Source organism: Physella acuta, unplaced genomic scaffold, assembly GCF_028476545.2.
Source record: "Physella acuta isolate Inbredline_101_S28 unplaced genomic scaffold, ASM2847654v3 ptg001142l, whole genome shotgun sequence".
In the NCBI taxonomy this organism is placed as follows: domain Eukaryota; kingdom Metazoa; phylum Mollusca; class Gastropoda; family Physidae; genus Physella; species Physella acuta.
The window spans coordinates 8,081-30,813 of NW_026732659.1; the positions used below are offsets into that span (position 1 = coordinate 8,081).

General features: G+C 34.0%; 1 protein-coding gene across 7 annotated transcripts in view; it reads right to left on the reverse strand.

Moving 5' to 3' along the window:
- Positions 1 to 239: 239 nt before the first annotated feature.
- The window catches only part of LOC131956261 (IQ calmodulin-binding motif-containing protein 1), a gene marked incomplete at its 3' end in the record, with an annotated part of 29,760 nt that continues 7,266 nt past the window's right edge, over positions 240 to 22,733 (reverse strand). For all 7 annotated transcript variants that reach the window (XM_059320692.1, XM_059320691.1, XM_059320690.1 and 4 more), the window contains 5 exon segments: positions 240 to 314; positions 507 to 602; positions 6,213 to 6,312; positions 9,940 to 10,039; positions 20,685 to 20,823. In XM_059320692.1, coding sequence (XP_059176675.1) covers positions 240 to 314; positions 507 to 602; positions 6,213 to 6,312; positions 9,940 to 10,039; positions 20,685 to 20,823 — 510 coding nt within the window.

Here is a 22,733-nt window from a genome sequence, read left to right on the forward strand (position 1 = left end):
GTTTTGTTCTGTTCTCAAGTTGGTAAATTAAAAAAAAAATTCAGTGACGGAGCACGGGTTAGTATATATAAATGCATACACACACACACACACACATATATATATATATATATATATATATATATATATATATATATATATATATATATATATATATATATATATTGTTTTATATTTTGAAGATTTGTGTGAAAATGACAATTGTACACATGTTTGTGTGTATACAATCTTGTACTTACATATAACGTGCACACAGACTGTCCACCAAATGTCTTTGTGAATCACAAAACTTTAGTAGACACTTGGATGCTTTCCTAAAAAAAAAATAACTTAGTGTTAGTATCTGAGAGTGAGAATGCCATATTTGCTTTTGATTACACTTTAACATATTATATAATAATGTACTGAGTCTATTTAATTGCTTTCCATCACAATCTTTTGTTTTTAAATGCCAATTTTAGCAGAGAAGAAAATTATTTTTTTAACAGTAACATTTAACCACTTACATTGCAATTCTTAAATCAGTATTGACTGTCAACTTGTAAATGAGTTCATCCAACAAAGTAAACAGCAAATTATGATCAATTTTGGTAGGAAAATCTCTATAGAAAAGATATTCCGATATATATATATATATATATATATATATATATATATATATATATTTATATGTGCACACAATATATATTATCTATATATCTATCTCTCTCTCTGTACATATATATACACACACACACACACACACACATATATATATATATATATATATATATATATATATATATATATATATATATATATATATATATATATATATCTGTGTATATATATATTTATATCCCTCTTTCAATATACATATATATCGCCTTTCTTAAAACCAGACTCATTCAACTCAATTTGTTTCTACAATTTTCAACATTATTACACAAGAATTCTTTTTGCCAAGTGTTAATGTTATAATGTTAAAGAAAACAAAAAATATCCAATTAGTACAGACTGCTTATTGGAAAGCGCGTGCGTTCACAAGCCTGGTCCTTGTTTTTTATATTTTATTTTGATATTCAGCAGGGTAGGTCCTGAATGTGTTCTCATAATTCAGTAAAATGATTCATCATATTACAATTTGGGGTAGGGACCATGAAATAAAAAGATTTATATTATAAAAGATAATAACAGTTTTAACAGATTTAGCTTGAAATCTCATATTGGCCTGCACATCAAACAACCTATGACGTAACGTCTGATAAGTTATGGTTACGTCCCTTGTATTACACATATTATAGTTATAACCCTTGAGTATGTAGTCTGTGTACACTTAAGTTAGTGACAGAACAAGACTAAGGGCTTAGGCGTGTTTTCATAGCCTTGTCTATGTGCTTAAAAAAGTACCAATACTATCAAGTGTATCTGTTAGGTTTTAAGTACAACGAGCATGATTAATAATAGAAATTTAGCATAGTGGCAGTTTGTATCTACACTACTAAGTGACAGCCGTGAAGGCCAAGTGCTCTTCTCGTGAGCAGCTTTGTTTGAATTGCACCAAGTAAGTTTTCACAACAGGCAACAGAACAAACCTCTACCTGCACTCAACTTGAACAAAAGAAGAGATGGGTGGAATTTGTTGAGAAAGTATTGTAATAGTAATAGCGCGTATCAATAAAGAAGAAGACGGCATTATTCCTACAAACTTTGTCAAAAATCCCCTGGACATGAACCCTCTTGACAAAAACCCCCAGCGACATAACCCCCTGGATAATACCCCCCCCCCCCCTCTCCCCGAATGTGGTTTATATAAGGAACCATGATGAGAACCAAGAAAAACTAAATTTAATTAAATTAATGTAATTTTTTTAACGACTAACAAAAGTTTCTATATAAAAGCATGCTATTAGAAAGTCAAGGAATGACCACGGTTGTATTTGATCAAAGATCGGACACCGACAACACCTTAACTATAGGTTATCCACATGTTGAAGCCGTGCGGATCAAAGCAACACAGTTTTAACAATACAAAAGATGTGAGAGATTCAGCTTGGTTCATATCCACCTTGGCACACAGAATACATGGTATAGATATAACATTAGATTTATTTCTCCACAAATCGTATAATTTTTGGAATGGAGTTCGTTCAATCTAATAAAGGCAATTTAAAGGCGACGTTTGAAGGCTATGTTTATGTCAAGCAAAAAGATTTGGCGAACGGTGTTGTGCCATTTGAGTGTGCCAAAAGACGCAACAAGGCAGAATGCAAAGCTAGGATAAAAATTCATGGTGAACAGCTTGTCGGACGTTGTAATGAACATTCGCATGGACCCAGTGGCGGAACTAGAAAAAAAGGGCCACCCCGCAAAAAAAAATTCTGGGCCCCCTTTATATATATATATATATATATATATATATATATATATATATATATATATATATATATATATATATATATATATATATATATATATATATATATATATATATATATATATATATGCAAACACAGAATACAAACATAGCATAATCATTTCTGGCCTGATCGGATTTTTTTAAAAAAAGGCTTTTTTTTTTTTAAATTTGAACGAATTACATGTCATGTGTGAAATGCTTTCGTATGTTTTGAATTATTTTTTTTAAGATTTAGAACTAATTTATTTAATGTTTTTATAATACTGCCAACCCTCAATTTTTAGCCGATCAAAAGAATATAAAACGTGAAAGCTATGTATATGTAATGGTTTCTCGTGCTATGTTTATTTTTTTGCTTTTTTTGTATTTAAATTATTTGTTTTAAATATATTTCCTTTTTAGGCTATGTCATTCTTTAGAATGTATTTTTAAAAAAATGTTTAAGAGAAGTAATTGCTTTTTAATTTGTTTAGTACAAATATATTAAAAGGAGCTTATAAACACCCCTATTTAACTATTTATAAAAGGGAAATAAGTCTTGGAAGTGCTTTGAACGTTTGCCTATCTTTCATACTACAGATCAGGCTTAAATTTGTCTACGCAACAGCATGTGTTAGCTACTGTATAACATCACTGCTGTAGTAGATCTGTTTGTTATTTACAAAAGCTTTTACCGTCAAGTCAAAAATGCAAGAATATTATTTTTTTTAACTATAAAAATGTATTATGGTCGGCTATGGGCCCCTAAGTGGCGTGGGCCCCCCCGCATTGCGGGGTCTGGCGGCACTGTAGTTCCGCCCCTGCATGGACCAGATACATCTCAACTAGAAGTGTGTAAAAAGTAGTGCAGCAGATGAAACAACTGGCAGAAGAAACGGAAGCAACACCTCAGCAGATCATCACTCAGTCTATTACTACGATTACTGAAGATGCCAAGGCCAAGCTGCCATCGGTTTCACACATACGTCGTAGCATCAGGGGTCGACGTCAAAACACCCACTGTCTGATCCAAGAAATGTTGATGATATAATCATTCCTGGTCAATATAAAATGACACAAGATGGACAAAGTTTTCTTCTGTTCAATTCTGGTGCAGAGTCAAAAGGTAGGATGTTTTTGTTTGGAACTGATGACAACCTTAGGTTTTTGGAGGTTAGTCAGCACTGGTTTATGGATGGTACATTCAAAACAGCTCCCGTGTTGTTTTCACAACTGTACACAAAAGTGAACTCCAAACAAATTTGTATAATATTGCGGAATATTATAAGTACTTTATTAATTCATAAGCGTTATTTGAGAAATCGGAAAGACAGAGAATTAGATCTTTTACTTACATGTGAAATTTCATTCATCTATCTGAAACAATACTCAAGTTATAGAATAAGTGCCACTTAGGGTTGCCGGAAATCGCTAAATAGTTGATACGGGTCTACAAATTTGATATTATACTTATATATGAAATCTCATCCACCTTATAACGTACTCAAGTTATCATGTTTACATACACACACACGCACACACAGACAGACGGACAAGATTGCAAAACTACCTTTTTCCGATTCAGGGAGGTGTAAAACGCCGAAATTTGTTAATATCTCGATTTTTTTTTTGCACGATTACCACACTTTATACCGTCGTATACGAGAAAGTAAAAATATATTGATAGCAGCGCTCGAATTTTAAATGCTGTTAAAAATTTTCAGGAGCCCACCATTATAGAGTATTTGCGATGCTTTGCTCACAATCTCTCTTTTTAAAATTGTAATAAAACATTGTTTTTTACTTTCTCGTATATACGAAGTATAGAGAAAGTATTGTAATCGTGCAAAAAAAAAATCGAGATTTGTAAATCTCGACGTTTTACACCTCACTGATACGGAAAAACATAATTTTGCAATCTTGTCCGTATGTCTGTGTGTGTGTGTGTGTGTGTGTCCGTGTGTAAACACGATTACTTGAGTACCGTTACAGCTAGGTTGATGAAATTTCATATATAAGTATTTTATCAAAATCGTAGATCCGTATCAACTTTTGAGCGATTTTCGATAACCGGTAGTGGTACTTTTCCTACTTTGAATTTTTCAAAAGCCTATAACTTGAGTACTATTTCAGATAGATACATGAAATTTCACATGTAAGTAAAAGATCTAATTCTCTACCTTCTGTTAAATTTTGAGTAATTTCCGTTGACTGGAAGTAGTAATTTACGCTACTTTCGATTTCTCAAAAAAACTAATGTAAATTTTAGAAGTAGGCCTACTAATAATATTGCGCACTATTATGCGCTTTTTTATTTGGCGTTCACTTGGTGTGCAATTAATTTGTCTACGAGATTTTATTCTATTTTTAAAACTTTAAGTATTTAAAATGGATTAAAAATCATGTCTATAGCCCGAGTTCCCATCCCCTGTTATTTTATATAAGAATATACGAGAAAGTTTAGGGGAGATCACTCCCGGTTTATTTTCTTTCTAATGTTTGTTTTCTTTTTAATTTTTAATTTTGGTTCTTATCATCTTTGGTTTTTCCTTATCGTGGGGGGGGGGGGGGGGGGGTGGGGGTTATGTCCAGGGGTTTATGACCGGACACAGATTCTAGAAGTTCATACGGTGAAAGATATTATGAACGTTTTGTTAAACTTTTTGTTTACAAAATCAATGAAACATTTCAAAGGTATGTGTTTAAATAAAAAGAAATCAAGAAACAAATGGAAAAAAAATTAAGATTATTTAACTATTTGCATAGGTTGACACAAACATGCAACTGTTGCAAACATGTATTTACTCGTCTTTGGGGGATTGGGTAATATTAGGGATAAAGGTAATAACACAAGAAAGATTTTATAATTGCAGTTCTCCTCACAAGTCATATGACATGCATAGAAATACGTGAGGCAGCGAAAGCAAAAGGCAGATAGATCAAACTCCTAAAAGTTACTGTGGCGATGTCATCTAGGAAAGCAAAATATTTTTTCGCCCCGGCCCCTCTAATTCTTTTTCTTTCTGCATATAATGTAGCTATATATCTGTGTTTATATATATATATATATATATATATATATATATATATATATATATATATATATATATATATATATATATATACCCCGCGCGTGTATATGTGTTCACATATTTTACTTGTTTTTAATATTTTTACCTCTCAACCAAACCGTTTACCTCAGGCATATTTTGCAACTTGAGTTAATGTAACTTCCCCCTACCCCCACGACGGTTGCTTTAAACTGTGCTCAGATATAATACTAACGATTTTTATCTATAGTCAGTAATAAATACAGTTCGATGTAGCATGTTTTCTCTATCATTAGCAGGTTCATGTCTTGGTGTCTCCCCCCCCCCTTCTCCACCATTGTGAGGATTTGTCAAATTTGCTCTTTAAAGACTATTTAACACTATAATTAATCATTTAATTAAATGGAATTATCATTTTTCTGTATATATTTTGCTTTTTTTTGCCTTGGTGTCACCCCCCTAAATGGTGTCACCCGGTACGGTCCACACCCCCCTCCCTCGCTACGCCACTGAGTACAACAGCACACCACATACTACCCACAAGAAAATAGTCCTTATTAAATAGCTTTCCAGCCCCTCACACTTGTAGATAATGAGATATACATTCCTAAATATTCAGAGACACATTCAGAAAGCTATTTACTACTTTTAAGGCTTAACTATCAAGAACAGTATTGAATTACATTATAATGTTTATGTAATAGCTATTAGTGTACAATATTGAATTCATTTTTTTTTTCTAAAATTATTTGAAAGTTTAAAAAAAAAGTGTTGGAATAACTTACAAATCTAAAATAACCAATTCTTCCAAGGCTGTCATGGTTATTATAGCAACATCAGCATTATCAGAAACAAGAAGTTGGAGAAACCATTGTGAGGATAACACTGATAGAAAATAATTTAGAAAACGCAAATTATTAAAGTAAAAATATCAACATTATCAATAGTAAAGGTATTTAGGCTCTTTAAATCTAGCCTTTTTTTGCATGGCCTAGGTAATTCACTAGGCCAGGGGACGGCAACCTTCGGCTCGCGAGCCACATGCGGCTCTTTTGATGTCACGATGCGGCTCTCCAGCTCCCTGCACAAATATTAATATTTATATTATTTCATTTTTAAAACTCGCAGCAAATATTATACTGTAAAAAAAAATTAACTTTAAACAGGATAAAAAAACTCATCAGAGAACAGTGAGAATAGGTGCAGTAGAGAGTATACGGACAACTGACAGCCGCTTGGGCACCAGACCCAGCCCCATAGCCGTGCTGTAGCCAGCTCCGTGGCAACAATGCCATGCTTGCCACTGCCCAAGTGCCGACTCTTTGAAACATCATTAAATGGGGAATGATTCAGAATGCATTTCCCTATCTGTCAGTATTCTTTAATTTGACCTAAGTGACGTAGTTTTTATTAGTTATTAGCTCCCTACTGTTGAGCTGGCTACTGGACGGTGGGGTACGAGTTTACCCTGCGTTCAATGGGGTGGAAGATAAGCCTGGTGAGAACCAAAGGACAGAAGCGACCTATACACGGTATTCAAACCAAGACAGTTAGTCGGAGTTTGTCGTGTTGAGGCCTGCCTGGCTAATTGGAGACACCTTCTGAGCCGGGGATATCCGTCAAGAAAGAAAAAAAAAGTTAACAGCTTCTAAAGTGGGTTGGGATAGTCCTATAGGTTTATTATTTGATTACTAAGATTATTATTCTAACGAAACGTGTATGTTTTTATATGAATAAATATTATTTCATATTTAAGGCTATTTATTTTGAATAAAAAATACGATTTATTTACCTAATCCTAATCAAATACCAAATATTGAAAAAAAAATGTTAGTGGCTCTTTAAAAACTGGGAAATTTTGAAAATAGTAACTTTTGCATTGGCTCTTCCGTCTCAAAAGGTTGCCGACCCCTGCACTAGGCTAAAACGAAAAACTGAAGGTCAGCCTCGATGTGGTCGCCGAGGAGTGAAAGCTTACCGCGACTAACCAACTATTTATATAAGTCTTAACATTTTAAAATTTCTTCTGGACGACCTACAAGATATTCTTGAGGTTGCAGGTCAATGGCCATGTGTGATAGAAACAACGTGTCATGTCTGGGAAAAATCGTTGAATGGGTAGAAGTTGACGAATCACATCTCCTTGTATAACCAATATAAATTTGGTGAAAAACAAGCTAACTTTTCAAAAAGATTCTAGGATAATTAGGCTCTGCAAGACGGATAATTTTCTGCTTGGACATCGGTAATTCAATCATCGGCATTATGGGAAAAATTGTCGGTTAGACTCTACAACCTCAAAAGTCGGTTCAAACAGGAAAAAAAGACTAGTTCACTCCGGCTTTTTGTAAGGGAGTCAACGTATGAATTTTTTTTTTTTTAATAATTTTTTTACTACTGTGAAGTGAAAAAACCGTTACTTTTATGTCAATAGTGGTCATAAGATTCATTTGTCTGAAGCCAATATGTCGGGAGCCGCTTTGTCGGAAGCCAACATGTCGGCAGGCCAATTGTCGGTAGCCAAAGGTCGTGAGCCCATTTGTCGGGAGCATAAATGTCGGGAACCCATTTGTCGGGAGCCTATATGTCGCGAGTCAAAATGACGGGAGCCTATTTGACGGGAGCGAATAAGTCGGGACTTTTTGACGGGGCTATTTTGAATGGGTCGTTTTGTCGGGGGTCGATTTGACGGGGTCATATAATAACGGGGCCATTTTGACGGGGCCATTTTGTCCTGGTCGTTTTGACGGTGCACCATAACAATTATATTCGCGTGATAATTTAACACTGCAGTTACGTTTGAGAACAGGCAGTACATAGGGCATATGCAGTAGACATAACCTGTTTCTTTGGCCTCGCACTAGGTTGGTATAATGGGATAAGTTCTAGATCCAACCATCTTCGCTTTACTTAATATTAGGCATACTGTCTAGCTTCGCTTAGGTTTACGAAAAACAATGTTCCCGTAATACATTTTCTAATTAAACACGAACTTTTTCAATTTAAAAATGAATACCGTATTCATTAAAAACTTTTTTCGCTACTTAGATTAACTAACGGATTTAAAACTTGTCGGTGCGAAGACGTGGAATCGGGTGGAGTGGGTTAGCGCACGAAGGATTTCCTTAAAAAGTATCGAGTTCGGTTACCAGACCCAAGTCTATAACACCTACGTCATCCCATTCAGCCCGGAAGGGTACTTATTAGATCAGGGAAAGTAAAAGCAGCTGAACATGAAACTTATCATACTCTATCTCATTTGTCAAAGAGACATCAACTCTGCTGGGCAAGGCTGATTATTTTGTTACTCTCTCATTCTGTTGAGGATATATATTTTTTCTCACGGTTGAGAGGGGAAAAAACAGTGCTAATTTCCTGGGCAAGACGTGAGAGGATACAAGCACTTTGCGTATTTTCTCTATAGTAAGACAATAGTCAAGGGAAAACAAGAGCACTTCTAAATTAATTCGGTTTAAAATTTTAATATTCGCTCAGATATAGATCATTATTTTTACTCTTAATAGTCTTAGACTGTCCCAAGTCCTATCCAACCTTAACCCCTAACCGTTAATCACACATTTAAAAAATATATTATTAATACCCTTTGGACTAGTAAAAAAAAATAAGTTAATAAAAAGTCTAGTGACAATTTAAGCGCAATTTCCTAATGTTATCCATAACAATTTTTAATTTTTTGTAAATATCATCCTATAAATATAAACTCCTACACGATGCTCAGTTTAAATCATCCTAGGCCTACAATATGCTCAGTTTAAATGTTCTTAATTAATTTTTTGTGACCGAACGAAAGGATATTTTTGAAAACTTTCTTCGGCAATATTGGTCTAAATTATGGCAGGAATCGATTGGTAAATGTTTCAAGTCGCTAAGTGGTCTGGTTGCCGAGATATGGAGCAAAAACTACATTTGTTCGAGGTTTTTTGGCTTTTCCGGGAAATCCAGGAAGGAATTCCGGGAAATTTTTTGGCCAACAATCATCCTTGGAACTTGCTTAACATATTTGCTTTTGGAACTAGTCCTCGATATTGCTTCGTTGAGGAGGAGATACGACTTAAAGCTGCGGACATCCATCCATTCCCAGAAATGACGAGTTAATAATCGCAATTCTCCAGAATGGAAATAGCGCTAAAAACATAATTCTAACAGGTTCTGAGCCCCAAACCTGTAATTGATAGCCGTCACTCTATCGATTGTGCCACGCAGACCTTAAATATTTTGTTAAAAATAACAAAAAAAAAAAAAAAAAAAAAAAAAAAGAAATAAAATCAACTTTTTTAAAATGATTATATTTTCGGTTCAAAAATTGAAAAATAAGTATTTCTATAAAAAGTTCAATATAGCGACAGGATGTAAGAGGATATATGCAAGTTGCGTATTTCATCTAACGTTGGAGGAAATAAGCACTTTAAGAAAATTGAAATTATTTTGCATCATCAACGAAGCAAGCATCATAATAATTACAAAAATCTTAAGTCTAAATTATAATATTACCTGAGGCAACTAAATAAGTATAGGTAGAGCATATAGCCAGTAGTGAATCTATCACAATTTTTAATGTTCTAGTCGTATTTTGCTTTTCCGTGCTTGTAATCTAAAAGTTAAAGAAAAAATGTGTTTAGTATTTTTCAATAGCAAAATACAACAAAGATGAACAAAAAAACTGTATAAGGAAGGGATGGTCAATAGGACGGTAAATAAAGAAACCTATATTTTTAAAATGTTACATTATTACATAATATATCAATATATATATATTTGGCAAAATTCATCTGTCACGCCCTAACTCGGAGATATATATATATATATATATATATATATATATATATATATATATATATATATATATATATATATATATATATATATATATATATATATGGGCGGGTGGATGTATTATTTATATTAGTATATTATTGTGTGCGAATCTGTGCGTGAATGGTCAACTGGACAGCGGCTACGGGGTTTCCCTTCCGGCCGAGCGGGTATATAAGCCGACCGACCTCTTGGGTCTTTCTTTCTTTTGACCCGAGTCGAGAGTGCAGGTCATATCGGAGTGAGGTTGCATTTGCAACTTGGCTGGGTGTTTTGTGTTTTGAATGTTGTTTTTTTTGTATGTGTTGTATGTTTTATTTGTTTAGTCTTTGGTTGGATGTTTTGATTGTTTGACATGTGTGTTTGGTGCGGATGTTACAAAGCTTTTCGATTGTCGCAGGGGATAGGAAGGTTCTCTGTCGGTCAGAAACCTAGACTATCCGAGGCATCGAAGGTTTAAAATGTAACATCGGAAGTTGGGTGTTTTGTTTTGTTATGTTTAGTCTGTAGTGGTAAGTCTATTTTGTTTAGTCTTTATTTGTCCCTTTTAAACTTCTTTAAAAATTAACTTTTATTGACATTTGGTTCCATTCTTTTTGTTTAATAAATCTAATAAATTGTTAGCTTTTTTTGTTTTATTTTACTATAAGACTAAGGTAAGGGTTTAACGAGTCTGGATTTAGCCGGACTTGCACTGACCTGATAATTTATGTAAGTCTAGGGACGTAGATATACTATAGTCACACCCTGCCAGGGCTTACACATATCATCAAAGTGGTGGTTGTTTGTTTGTTTGTTTGGGTATTTGCAGGAAAGTGGCATGGAAATTGTTCTTGACAAAGTGGGCTGTTAAAATTCAATCTTACGGGGAAATTAGAACCATTTCAATAATCGCGTTAAAAGTGATCATAAACTGACCTATACTGACTTCGGCCTTATATAACTATAATTCTTTTTTTTAGTGCTTGAATTATATCAACCATTGGCATGTGCGACTAAAATTTGATATTTATTAAGGAGATAGCTCTGGAGCCGTAGGTACCTAGAAAAACACCAAATTCTCAGGAATATATTATTACGGGGTTAAAAGTGTATCTCTTAAACCGCCCATTGTTACATAACATATGGACGTGATTGTATCAAGCATTTCTACTTTAAATTTCTCCCCTAAACTTTCTCAAATATTTTTATATAACACTACGGGGGATGGCACCTCGGGATATAGACATAATTTTTAATTAAATTTTTTAAAAATAGAATAGAATCTCGTAGGAAAAAAAAGAATTGCGCACCAAGTGAACGCCAAACAATCTGTGTATAATATTGCGGAATACTATTAGTACTTTATAAATTCACAATCGGTTGTTTTGATTTGTTTTTTGAGAAAAAAAATAGCAGAAATAGCATAAATTACTACTTCCGGTCAACGGAATTACTCAAAATTTGACAGAAGGCAGAGAATTAAATCTTTTTACTTAATTGTGAAATTTCGTTTAACTATGTGAAACAGTAATCAAGTTATATGCTTTTGAAAAACAAAAGTAGAATAAGTTCCACATCCGGAAATCGCTGAAAAGTCTATACAGAACTACATATTTGATATAATAATTGTTTATGAAGTTTCATCAACCTAGCTGTAACGGTACTCAAGCTATCGTATTCACAGACATACACACACAAATATACGGGCAGAATTGCAAAGCCCAGTTTTCCGACTCGATTACGCACAGAATACCGAAGTTTTGATAAATCTGCATTTATTTATTTTTTTGCCCGATTAAAATAAGTCCCCTATACTCCGTGCATGATGAAGTACTGAGGTGTAAAACTCAAAATTTCAAAGGATTTTTGTGCACGATTACAATACATCCTCTATATACGAGAAAGTAAAATAAATTCATAAAAACGTTTTAATAACAAGCTTTTATGTAATAATATAATGCACAAAAAGAAGAAAATAAATTATACACTACTATTAAAATAACTATAAACAAAAGCATGAGTCTCTTCCAAAATATTAGTAAAGAAATCCAATAGATACTAAAGTGGCCCATGCTTTTCTTTATAGTTATAGTAGTGTACAATTTCTTTTCTACTTTTTAGAGCATTATTACATAAAAGCTTGTTGTTAAAAGTTTTTAATTAATTTTTCTTCAGTACTTTATTTTTTTTAAATTTACAATATTGTTGCATGACTAAAGAACATTGCGCACCTAATGAACGTGATAACGAGTGTATAATTAATAATAGTGTGGAATAGTTTGATGAGACGGCCTACTAATTTGGATGAAATTTTAATTAATTCATAAAAAAATTAATTAGGCAACTAATTAAGTCAAATTTAATGTCATATTGCATTGTCTTTATGTCTTGACCCACGTACCAACTACGAACCGTATATGTAAGTTAAAAGTGCCTGTAATTTCGCTCGGCCTTTTCGACCTAAACAGACTGACGACAGACAGAGACAGTGAGTTTAATAAAAGCTTATAAAAAATAAACGAAGAAAACACAAATCATTAAGACTTTGAACTAAACAATCCGTTAACTATTAATTATTTTTAAAAATATTTGATAGAGATATGATTATTCCAAATTTTTCAAAAACAAAATTTCAAACTTCACGCACCTCACAAACCGCATCCATTGCCGGATTTGTGTATAACTTAGCTTAACAGGCTATAGCTAAGCCTTGCCCCCCCCCCCCCCCCCCCCCGATTTTTTTTAATAATTCGGATTAAATATAAACCCTGGTGGACATTTTGTTGCCATTCTTATTTTTTTAATGTATTTGTAATTTACTTTTTTTCTAATCGCGGTCAAGGCCGAATTATTTTTCCCTTACAATTATAAGCACACATTTTATTTGGCACTGACGTGTAATATCGACTTATAATGAACGTATAAAGAACTGCATATCGAAAATAGCTCAGGTACTTAGTACGTCTAAATCCACCCTTGATAGTCCCAGTGTAGTTTAAACTTTTTAGGGCCCCTACATTTTTTGACTTTTCCGATAATCAGAATGTGTTTGTGCACAAAATTTACCTCTGACAATGAGAGGAGGGGGGGGGGGGGAGTGGGTGGGGGGGGGGGGGGAGATGAGTATCTCTTTCTACCAATCAGATTGTCCACTTTTAAAACCTGGGAAACAGAAACTGTTCTAATGTTAATCTACTTGAGGGCTCCTCGAGTGATGTTTGGCTTGAGACTGTCTAAATTTAAATTAATACTTTATTTATTGTTTTCCTGTACATTTTTTTACTTTCTCGTTTATACGGAGTATAGAGAAAGTCTTGTAATCGTGCAAAAAAAAATAACAAAAAAAAAACAAACAACAGATTTTTGCAAATCTCGACGTTTTACATCTCCCTGAGTCGGAAAAACATAGTTTCTTGTCCGTATGTCGTATGTCTGTGTGTGTGTGTCTGTAAACACGATAACTTGAGTACCGTTAAAGCTAGGTAGATGAAATTTCATAAAATAGTAATTTATCAAAATCGAAGATCCGTATCAACTTTTGAGCGATTTCCGATAACCGGAAGTGGTACTTTTTCTACTTTGAATTTTTCAAAAGCCTATAACTTGAGTACTATTTCAGATAGATAAATGAAATTTCACAAGTAAGTAAAAGATCTAATTCTCTACCTTCTGTCAAATTTTGAGTAATTTCCGTTGACCGGAAGTAGCAATTTACGCTATTCCTGATTTCTCAAAAAAACGAATGTAAATTTATAAAGTACTAGCCGTCCCTGCCAGGCCCTGCACTGGCATCTCTGAAAAACTATCTATTGTGTGTTAAGTAATCAGCATATACCCGGCATTGCCCACCCTAACCAAAACCAACCAAAACAAAAAAAAGCGCATACATAACACAAACACAAATACAAACGAAAACGAAAACACACAAAATAAAACGCAAAGACAAACCCAACCATAAACATAAAGAAAACACAAACACTAACGCAAACAAAAAAAAGCAAACGAAATCAAACACAAATCCAAACGCAAACACAAACCCAACCACAACCAAACAAAACCAAAACACACACAAAAACAACGCAAACATAACACAAACACAAATACAAACGAAAACACAAAAACAAAAGCAAACACTAACACAACCACAAAGAAAACAAACGCAAACAAACGGAAAGTGCTTATATTCTTGCCCGGGGCGCCAAATCGCACCATGCTGAGGCGCCGACGGAACCGCCTGATTCAACTTAGTAAACGACTATAGTACCCCAACTTATTCTTAGTCTTATGCGCTAACCTAAACGAACGTAGGCGCCATAGCGAATACGGGAAGGCCCGGTACGCCAAAAAACACTCTGTCAGGGCACCGAAGGACGCCCGGATTCGGCTCAGTTAAAGACTATAGATAAAGGTAAACATAGAGGACATATAGGAGCTTGCTTCTAAACTGTTATTGATTTTAAAAAAATATTTGTGTTCATCTGATGGAAACTTTGAAGCTTTAAAACATAAACATAACTCTTAAAAGAAATTTTTTCTTCGAGAACGTAGTAAAACTTTACACTGCTAAATGTACTGTTCAAACGTCTGCTTAAAACAAGTTAATAAAAAGTCTAGTGACAATTTAAGCGCAATTTCCTTATGTTATCCATAACAATTTTAAATCGAGATAAATCATATATTCAGCAAATAAATAATGCAACACAAGTAGTTTTAATAATTCAAAACAAAATTAAAAAATATTTATTAACGAGATTTTTAAAAAAATTGCGGACGTGTAGGGGGTATTTAGTTGTCGCGCTCTCTATATTGCTATATAGTACTGTAGTGTATTATGTATAATGTAATTTTAAAAAAAAATTGTGACCGAACGAAAGGATATTTTTGAAAACTTTCTTCGGCAATATTGTTCTAAATTATGGCAGGAATCGATTGGTAAATGTTTCAAGTCGCTAAGTGGTCTGGTTGCCGAGATATGGGCCAAAAACTGCAATTTTTCCGAGGTTTTTTGGCTTTTCCGGGAAATCCAGGAAGGAATTCCGGGAATTTTTTTGGCCCACAATCATCCTCGGAACTTGCTTAACATATTTGCTTTTGGAACGAGTCCTCGATATTGCTTCGTTGAGGAGGAGATACGACTTAAAGCTGCGGTAAAGCTGCGGACACACATCCATACATCCAGAAATTTCGAGGTTTTTGGCTTTTCCTGGAAATCCAGGAAGGAATTCCGGGAACGAATTTTTTTGGCCCACAATCATCCTCGGAACTTGCTTAACATATTTGCTTTGGAACTAGTCCTCGATATTGCTTCGTTGAGGAGGAGATACGACTTAAAGCTGCGGTAAAGCTGCGGACACACATCCAGAAATGACGAATTAATAATCGCAATTCCAGTATGGAAATTGCGTTAAAAAGTACGCACTATGGTGAGGTAAAAAAAATCCCCTTCGAGCGCAAAAAAATGACAGACAAAAACAAACAACAAATAAAAATAACCTGCGGGAATTCCCGTTCCCAAATAAAGTTGTCTTTTGTTACTTCACGAGTCTTTGATTAAAAATAATCAGAAGAAAACAGTTCGTCCAGTGCATGGAATAAATAAAAGGCAGTATTAAAAATACCAACAACATTACACTTGATCAATCCCCGATAATAATGTAATTAGTTTTTTTTCCAACACCATATAATATATATATCTTCTTGTAGTTTGGTGCAGGTGTGTATAAAAGAGCTTTCTGGTGCGACCGACAAAAATGAATTCCCCTTCGTGCGCAAAAAAGCACAGACAAAACGAATGCGCAAAAAAGACAAATAATAACCTGCGGGAATTACGGTTCCCAAATAAAATTGTCTTTTGTTACTTCACGAGTCTTTGATTAAAAATAATCAGAAGAAAACAGTTCGTCCAGTGCATGGAATAAATAAAAGGCAGTATTAAAAATACCAACAACATTACACTTGATCAATCCCCGATAATAATGTAATTAGTTTTTTTTCCAACACCATATAATATATATATCTTCTTGTAGTTTGGTGCAGGTGTGTATAAAAGAGCTTTCTGGTGCGACCGACAAAAATGAATTCCCCTTCGTGCGCAAAAAAGCACAGACAAAACGAATGCGCAAAAAGACAAATAATAACCTGCGGGAATTACGGTTCCCAAATAAAATTGTCTTTTGTTACTTCACGAGTCTTTGATTAAAAATAATCAGAAGAAAACAGTTCGTCCAGTGCATGGAATAAATAAAAGGCAGTATTAAAAAAACCAACAACATTACACTTGATCAATCCCCGATAATAATGTAATTAGTTTTTTTTCCAACACCATATAATATATATATCTTCTTGTAGTTTGGTGCAGGTGTGTATAAAAGAGCTTTCTGGTGCGACCGACAAAAATGAATTCCCCTTCGTGCGCAAAAAAGCACAGACAAAACGAATGCGCAAAAAAGACAAATAATAACCTGCGGGAATTCCCGTTTCCGAATAAACATGTCTTTTTACTTTCTCGTATATACGAAGTATAGAGAAAGTATTGTAATCGTGCAAAAAAAAAATCGAGATTTTTACATAACTCGACGTTTTACAACTCACTGATACGGAAAAACATAATTTTGCAATCTTGTCCGTATGTCTGTGTGTGTGTGTGTGTGTGTGTGTGTGTGTGTCCGTGTGTAAACACGATTACTTGAGTACCGTTACAGCTAGGTTGATGAAATTTCATATATAAGTATTTTATCAAAATCGTAGATCCGTATCAACTTTTGAGCGATTTCCGATAACCGGAAATGGTACTTTTCCTACTTTGAATTTTTCAAAAGCCTATAACTTGAGTACTATTTCAGATAGCTAAATGAAATTTCACATGTAAGTAAAAGATCTAATTCTCTACCTTCTGTTAAATTTTGAGTAATTTCCGTTGACCGGAAGTAGTAATTTACGCTACTTCCGATTTCTCAAAAAACTAATGTAAATTTTTAAAGTACTAATAATATTGCGCAAAATTATGCACTTTTTTATTTGGCGTTCACTTGGTGTGCAATTCTTTTGTCTACGAGATTTTATTCTATTTTTAAAACTTTAAGTATTTAAAATGGATTAAAAATCATGTCTATAGGCCGAGTTCCCATCTCCTGTTATTTTATATAAGAATATTCGAGAAAGTTTTGGGGAGATCACTCCCGGTTTATTTTTTTTACTTCACCTGTCTTTGATTAAAAATAAGAAGAAGAAAACAGTACGTTCAGTGTATGGAATAAATAAAAGGCAATATTAAAAATACCAACAACATTGCACTTAATCGATCCCCGCTAATTTTTTTTTCCTAACACCAAAACAAAGTAATAAAAAGTAAATTTTCTTCCCCCCCCCCCCCCCCCGATGTAATGTTTATTAAAGAAAAGTAACTGTGTTTTACTAATCAAGGGTTGTAATGAGCGCTAAAGGAATAAATGCATATAATATTCAGACACGATTAGAAATTTTATAAACGTCGATACATTCTTTTATTTAAATTTAGACCTAGAGTACTTTAATAATCTTACACTTGAATCCATAGAAGTATCATTTTTTCTTATATTCCTTTGTAATCCACGACAAACATTTTACAAACATACATACAGAATTGAACTTTTTATATTAGACTAATAATATTGCGCACTATTATGCACATTTTATTTGGCGTTCACTTGGTGTGAAATTCTTTTTTCTACGACATTTTATTCTATTTTTAAAAGTTTAAGCATTTAAAATAGACTAAGGGGTCGTCTATAATGACTTCACATTTGTAGGGGGGAGGGGAGGTCCGTAATTTAGTGACGGTGTGTGATGAGGAGGGGGGGGGGTTCAGATGGTGTGACATCACACTTTTGCATTATAAAAAAGCAATGTTAGAAAATGATTTTTAGCCGTTATTTCGCGTTTTAGAAAACGGTTTTAATAAATTGTAATAGGAATTGATCAAAATACTCTATGTTGATAGTTCTGACAAGATTTTGGAAAAATATCGATGTTTTAAGAAAATTTCAACAGCAATTTTGAGGGTGAGGTGTGACGTCATTTTAGGGGGGTGTCTGGCTTTTTGTGACGACGTGTGACGGAGGGAAGGGGAGGGGTTAAAAATCGTCCAAAAAAAGCGTCACGTCATTTATGGATGACCCCTAAAAAGCATGTCTATATCCCGAGTTCCCATCCCCTGTTGTTTTATATAAGAATATTCGAGAAAGTTTAGGGGAGATCACTCCTGGTTTATTTTCAGTTAAGTGAGAGTTTCCAGTCTGTCTTAGCTTTGCTTGAAATACTTCTTTTAACTCGATGTCCGTGTATTTTGTGAAAAAAAAATCTGAATTTATTCCTTATTTGCCATATAGTCGATCTATAAATAGCCGTTTCTACTAGTCTGTTTTCGTCTTCTGTTCTTTGTCTAGTCGTGATTGCTTTATTTGTTGTGGCTGTTTGATTGGTGGTTGTTAATAATATCGCAAGTGTTTGCTTTGCTTTCTGTACTAATATACAATCTAAATAAATGTGTTTCTCAGTTTCTTGTATATTTTATTTTCACGTTTGACTTGTTATTTTAAAATTTTGATTTGACTTTGTATTTCGTGAAACTGGAGTTGTATTAAAAATCAGTCTGTATGCTACTTCCCTTTCTTTTGGTGTAATGCGTTTATGTAGGTTTCTAAATGTATCTTTAAAGTCTATTATATTGTGTTCTCTGGCCCAACTAACTCTCGTGTATAAGGGTGTCGTATATTTTTTGTGTGCGTCTTCCCCAATAATTATTACAAAAATTTTTTTTACAGAGTTTTACCTGTTTCAAAAGCTGTGATTCTGGCGGCATGGTACTTTGGTACCTCATTACGCGTTTTCCCAAATGTACTTAACAGATCAGTTCGGGTGGGTTGGGGGGGGGGGGGGGGAGGTTCAACTTCATTCGCCACTGTCCAGCCACTTTAAGTTAATTATCCTACCAGCGTATACCTAGGCGTGACAATAGTATCGCTCTACACAATTGTGGTGGTGAGGTGGGGGGAGGGAAATAACCAACTCAGGGTGAACATAGCGTCAGTTTTTAGATGACTGTTCTAAACATACATTTACAGTTATACATGTATACTGATTCAGAAATAGAGATAAGTAACAGTGGTATTATGACAGTAACAATTTTTTACAGAGGGGTCCTGACCCCCCTTCCAACGCCACTGGCGCATATTTTCCAGGAACCATAAGGCTGCTGTAAAATTTTAAGAGGATCTCATCAATGCGTTACTAATCCAGGGGCGGAACTACAATGCCGCCAGACCCCGCAATGCGGGGGGGGGGGGCGTTTAGGGGCCCACAGCCGACCAAAATCAATTTTTTTACAATTAAAAAAAAATAATTTTCTTGCATTTTTGACGTGATGGTTGTTTTGTAAAAAGAATATTGTAGCTTCGGTTGGATTATCGGCAAAATTCTATGAAAATAAATCCAACGCATGAAAGATAGGCAAGCGTTCAAACCACTTCCATGACTTATTTCCCTTTTTTAAATAGTCAAATATGTGTGCACTTAAGCACTTTTTAATAGATTTGCACTAAACAAATTAAAAAGCAATTCTTTCTCTTAATTATTATTTTTAAATAATGCATAATAAAGAATAACAAAGCATTAAAAGGAAATGTATTTAAAACTAATAATATAAATACAAAAAAAAACATAAAAATAAACATAACGCGAGAAAGCATTACACATACACAACTTTCATACTTAAAATTATTTTTACCCACTAATACTTAGGAAGCACTATAGCAAATATGCATTAAAAAAGTTTACACGCCGTAGACTTTCGAACATCGTGGAAAAATAACTCCCAATTATTATTTTGGCCTAGTAATAGATGTTACCGAAAGTATCAAATCCATATATTACATTATCAGTTAATGTACATTGCATGTAAATGAATTTTGCAGCATGTTTTGAGAGGTCTACTAAATTTTTGTGGACAAACACAATGGGGGGGGGGGGGGGGGGGGTTCCGCCTAAAATTCCAAATTTTTGTGGACGTCATAAATGGATGACCCCAAATAGTGTTTATTATTTTAACATAATAATGGATTTGGGGAGATGATGGGATGACGGTGATTGAAGGGGGCAGATGGGCTTTCAAGATATAATGGATTACAATGGTAGTAGAGTAGATTTAATGTATAAATGTAAAATTATGTTTTGTACAAACATACACATTATGAATATCATGTCAAATATTTAAGGGGTTGTCCATAAAAGACATCACACAGGTATAGCGGTACAAACTATTTCATTATTTAAAAAGATTACAAAACAATCCTGTGTACTTTTCCAAAAATGCTTTGAATTATGAATATATACTGAAACGGATTCTATTGTTAGTATTGACCAAGCATTTGTATTTGTAGCATAAAAAATAGATGCAAAGTACTAACCTGCTTGCGTGATGAGGCCTCAAGAATAATATAAACATGTCGAGCGAGTAACAATATACTCTCAATACTTTTTGGTAAATCTTCTTTTTCAAGTTTCTTTCGACAACTTTCATCAACACTTAGTCCACAAATAACATTGCTGCATGAGATTTTGTTTGGAATTTTTTAAAAAAATTCATTTAGAGATTGACATGACGATTACACCTTTCTTTAAAATATAACTAAATAACCAATACTTTAAAATATGTATATATTTATGATACAATTTTAAAACATTATCCTTTGTCTAATCAAGACAGCAACACTAAAATTCGAGTGACTTTTATATGTGCATGTAGACTTTAGAATCCAATTTTAGTAGCAGCATATGGTGCACTCTCTATTCTGGTTTTACAACAGTTGAGTAGTAAAAGTTAAAATAATCAAAAGACTTGAGGGATCAATGAACTAAGATACTAGATAAAATAAATGTCTAGAAATTTCAATGTATGGATTTAACTGAAAATAATGCTAAATGACCTCAAAAGTGTATATTTCGTGAAATGTATCATGAAAAAATAAGTTAAAAAATATGTATATGACAATGATACAACCTTCTAAAGCAGTGGTTCTTAACCTGGGTTCGAGGAGTCATTCTTAGGGGTTCAACAGAGGTCAAGACACACAACGGACTCATGTGATTTGGAAATGGATTGTATCAATGTGGACGAGAGAACTAGTGGCTGCGGCCGATGGCAACTCAAATTATACGACAGCAAAAGCGCGACATCAGGACATTGTAATAAAGTGTGACAGAGCAAAATAACACAGATCAGTATAGTGAAAGTGCTGTATCATAGAATACTTGATGTTATGATAAATGCATTACACATCGTGTCAACAGCACCTATAAAGGCATGGGTTGGGGTACAGTATGGATTCACATGTATAACTGAACTTGATGGGAGTCAGATTCCTTACTGCATTATTTGCAACGCAAGTTGAGAAATTCTAGCAACCGCAAAACTAAGAGGACAATTTCTTAAACTGCATGGAGATATAATGGAGCACAACGCTCACTGAATTCAAGGTGAAGTTGACCTTCTGAAAGGCCACAGCAGAAGTAACTGAATTGCAGTAAATATTCATTACAAGCCGACCCGCGGCATAGCATATGCTGCGCCGCTATTAAGTTGTTTTATTTTCTACTTTTCAGTAATTTATAAAATATTGGTCTTGCAGTTCAGATCATTCATATTTTAATTAGCTACTGCTTTTTGTGTTCTTTTAAGATCATTTTTACAAGCTTTTATTAAACTCACTTCCTCTGTTGTCTTTCAGTCGTCCGTCTAGATCGAAACAACCGAGCGAAAGTACTGGCACTTATAACAGACAGATACGGTTCATAGTTGTAAAGTGGGTCAAGGCATGAAGACAATGCAACATGACATTAAATTTGACTTAATTGGTTGCATAGTAAATTTTTTATGAATTAATTCAAATTTTGACCAAATTAGTTGGCAGTTCTATCCAACTACTCCATGTGCGTCATCACGTTCAATAGCGCGTCATCACGTTCAATAGGCCCGCAATGATTTTGAGTCATAAAAAATATTTCATAAAAAAAGTTTTAATAACAAGTTTTAATAACAAGCTTTTATGTAATAATGCACTAAAAAGTAGAAAATAAATTATACACTACTATTTAAATTAGTGTAAAGAAAAGCGTGGGTCTCTTCCTAAATATTAGTAAAGGTATCCAATAGATACTAAAGTGGCCCACGCTTTTCTTTATTGTAATTTAAATAGTAGTGTATAATTTATTTTCTACTTTTTAGTGCATTATTACATAAAAGCTTGTTATTAAAACGTTTTTTTATGAAAAAGTTTTTTTCCATGATAAGGTATGGTTTAGATCACTGTATTGATCACACACCTCTTTACTGGTAATTGCAAAAACAATAGTTTTACCTGTTTCAAAAGCTATGATTCTGGCGGCACAGTACTTAGGTACCTCATTACGCATTTTTCCAAATGTACTTAACAGATCAGTTTGGGTTGGGTTGGGGG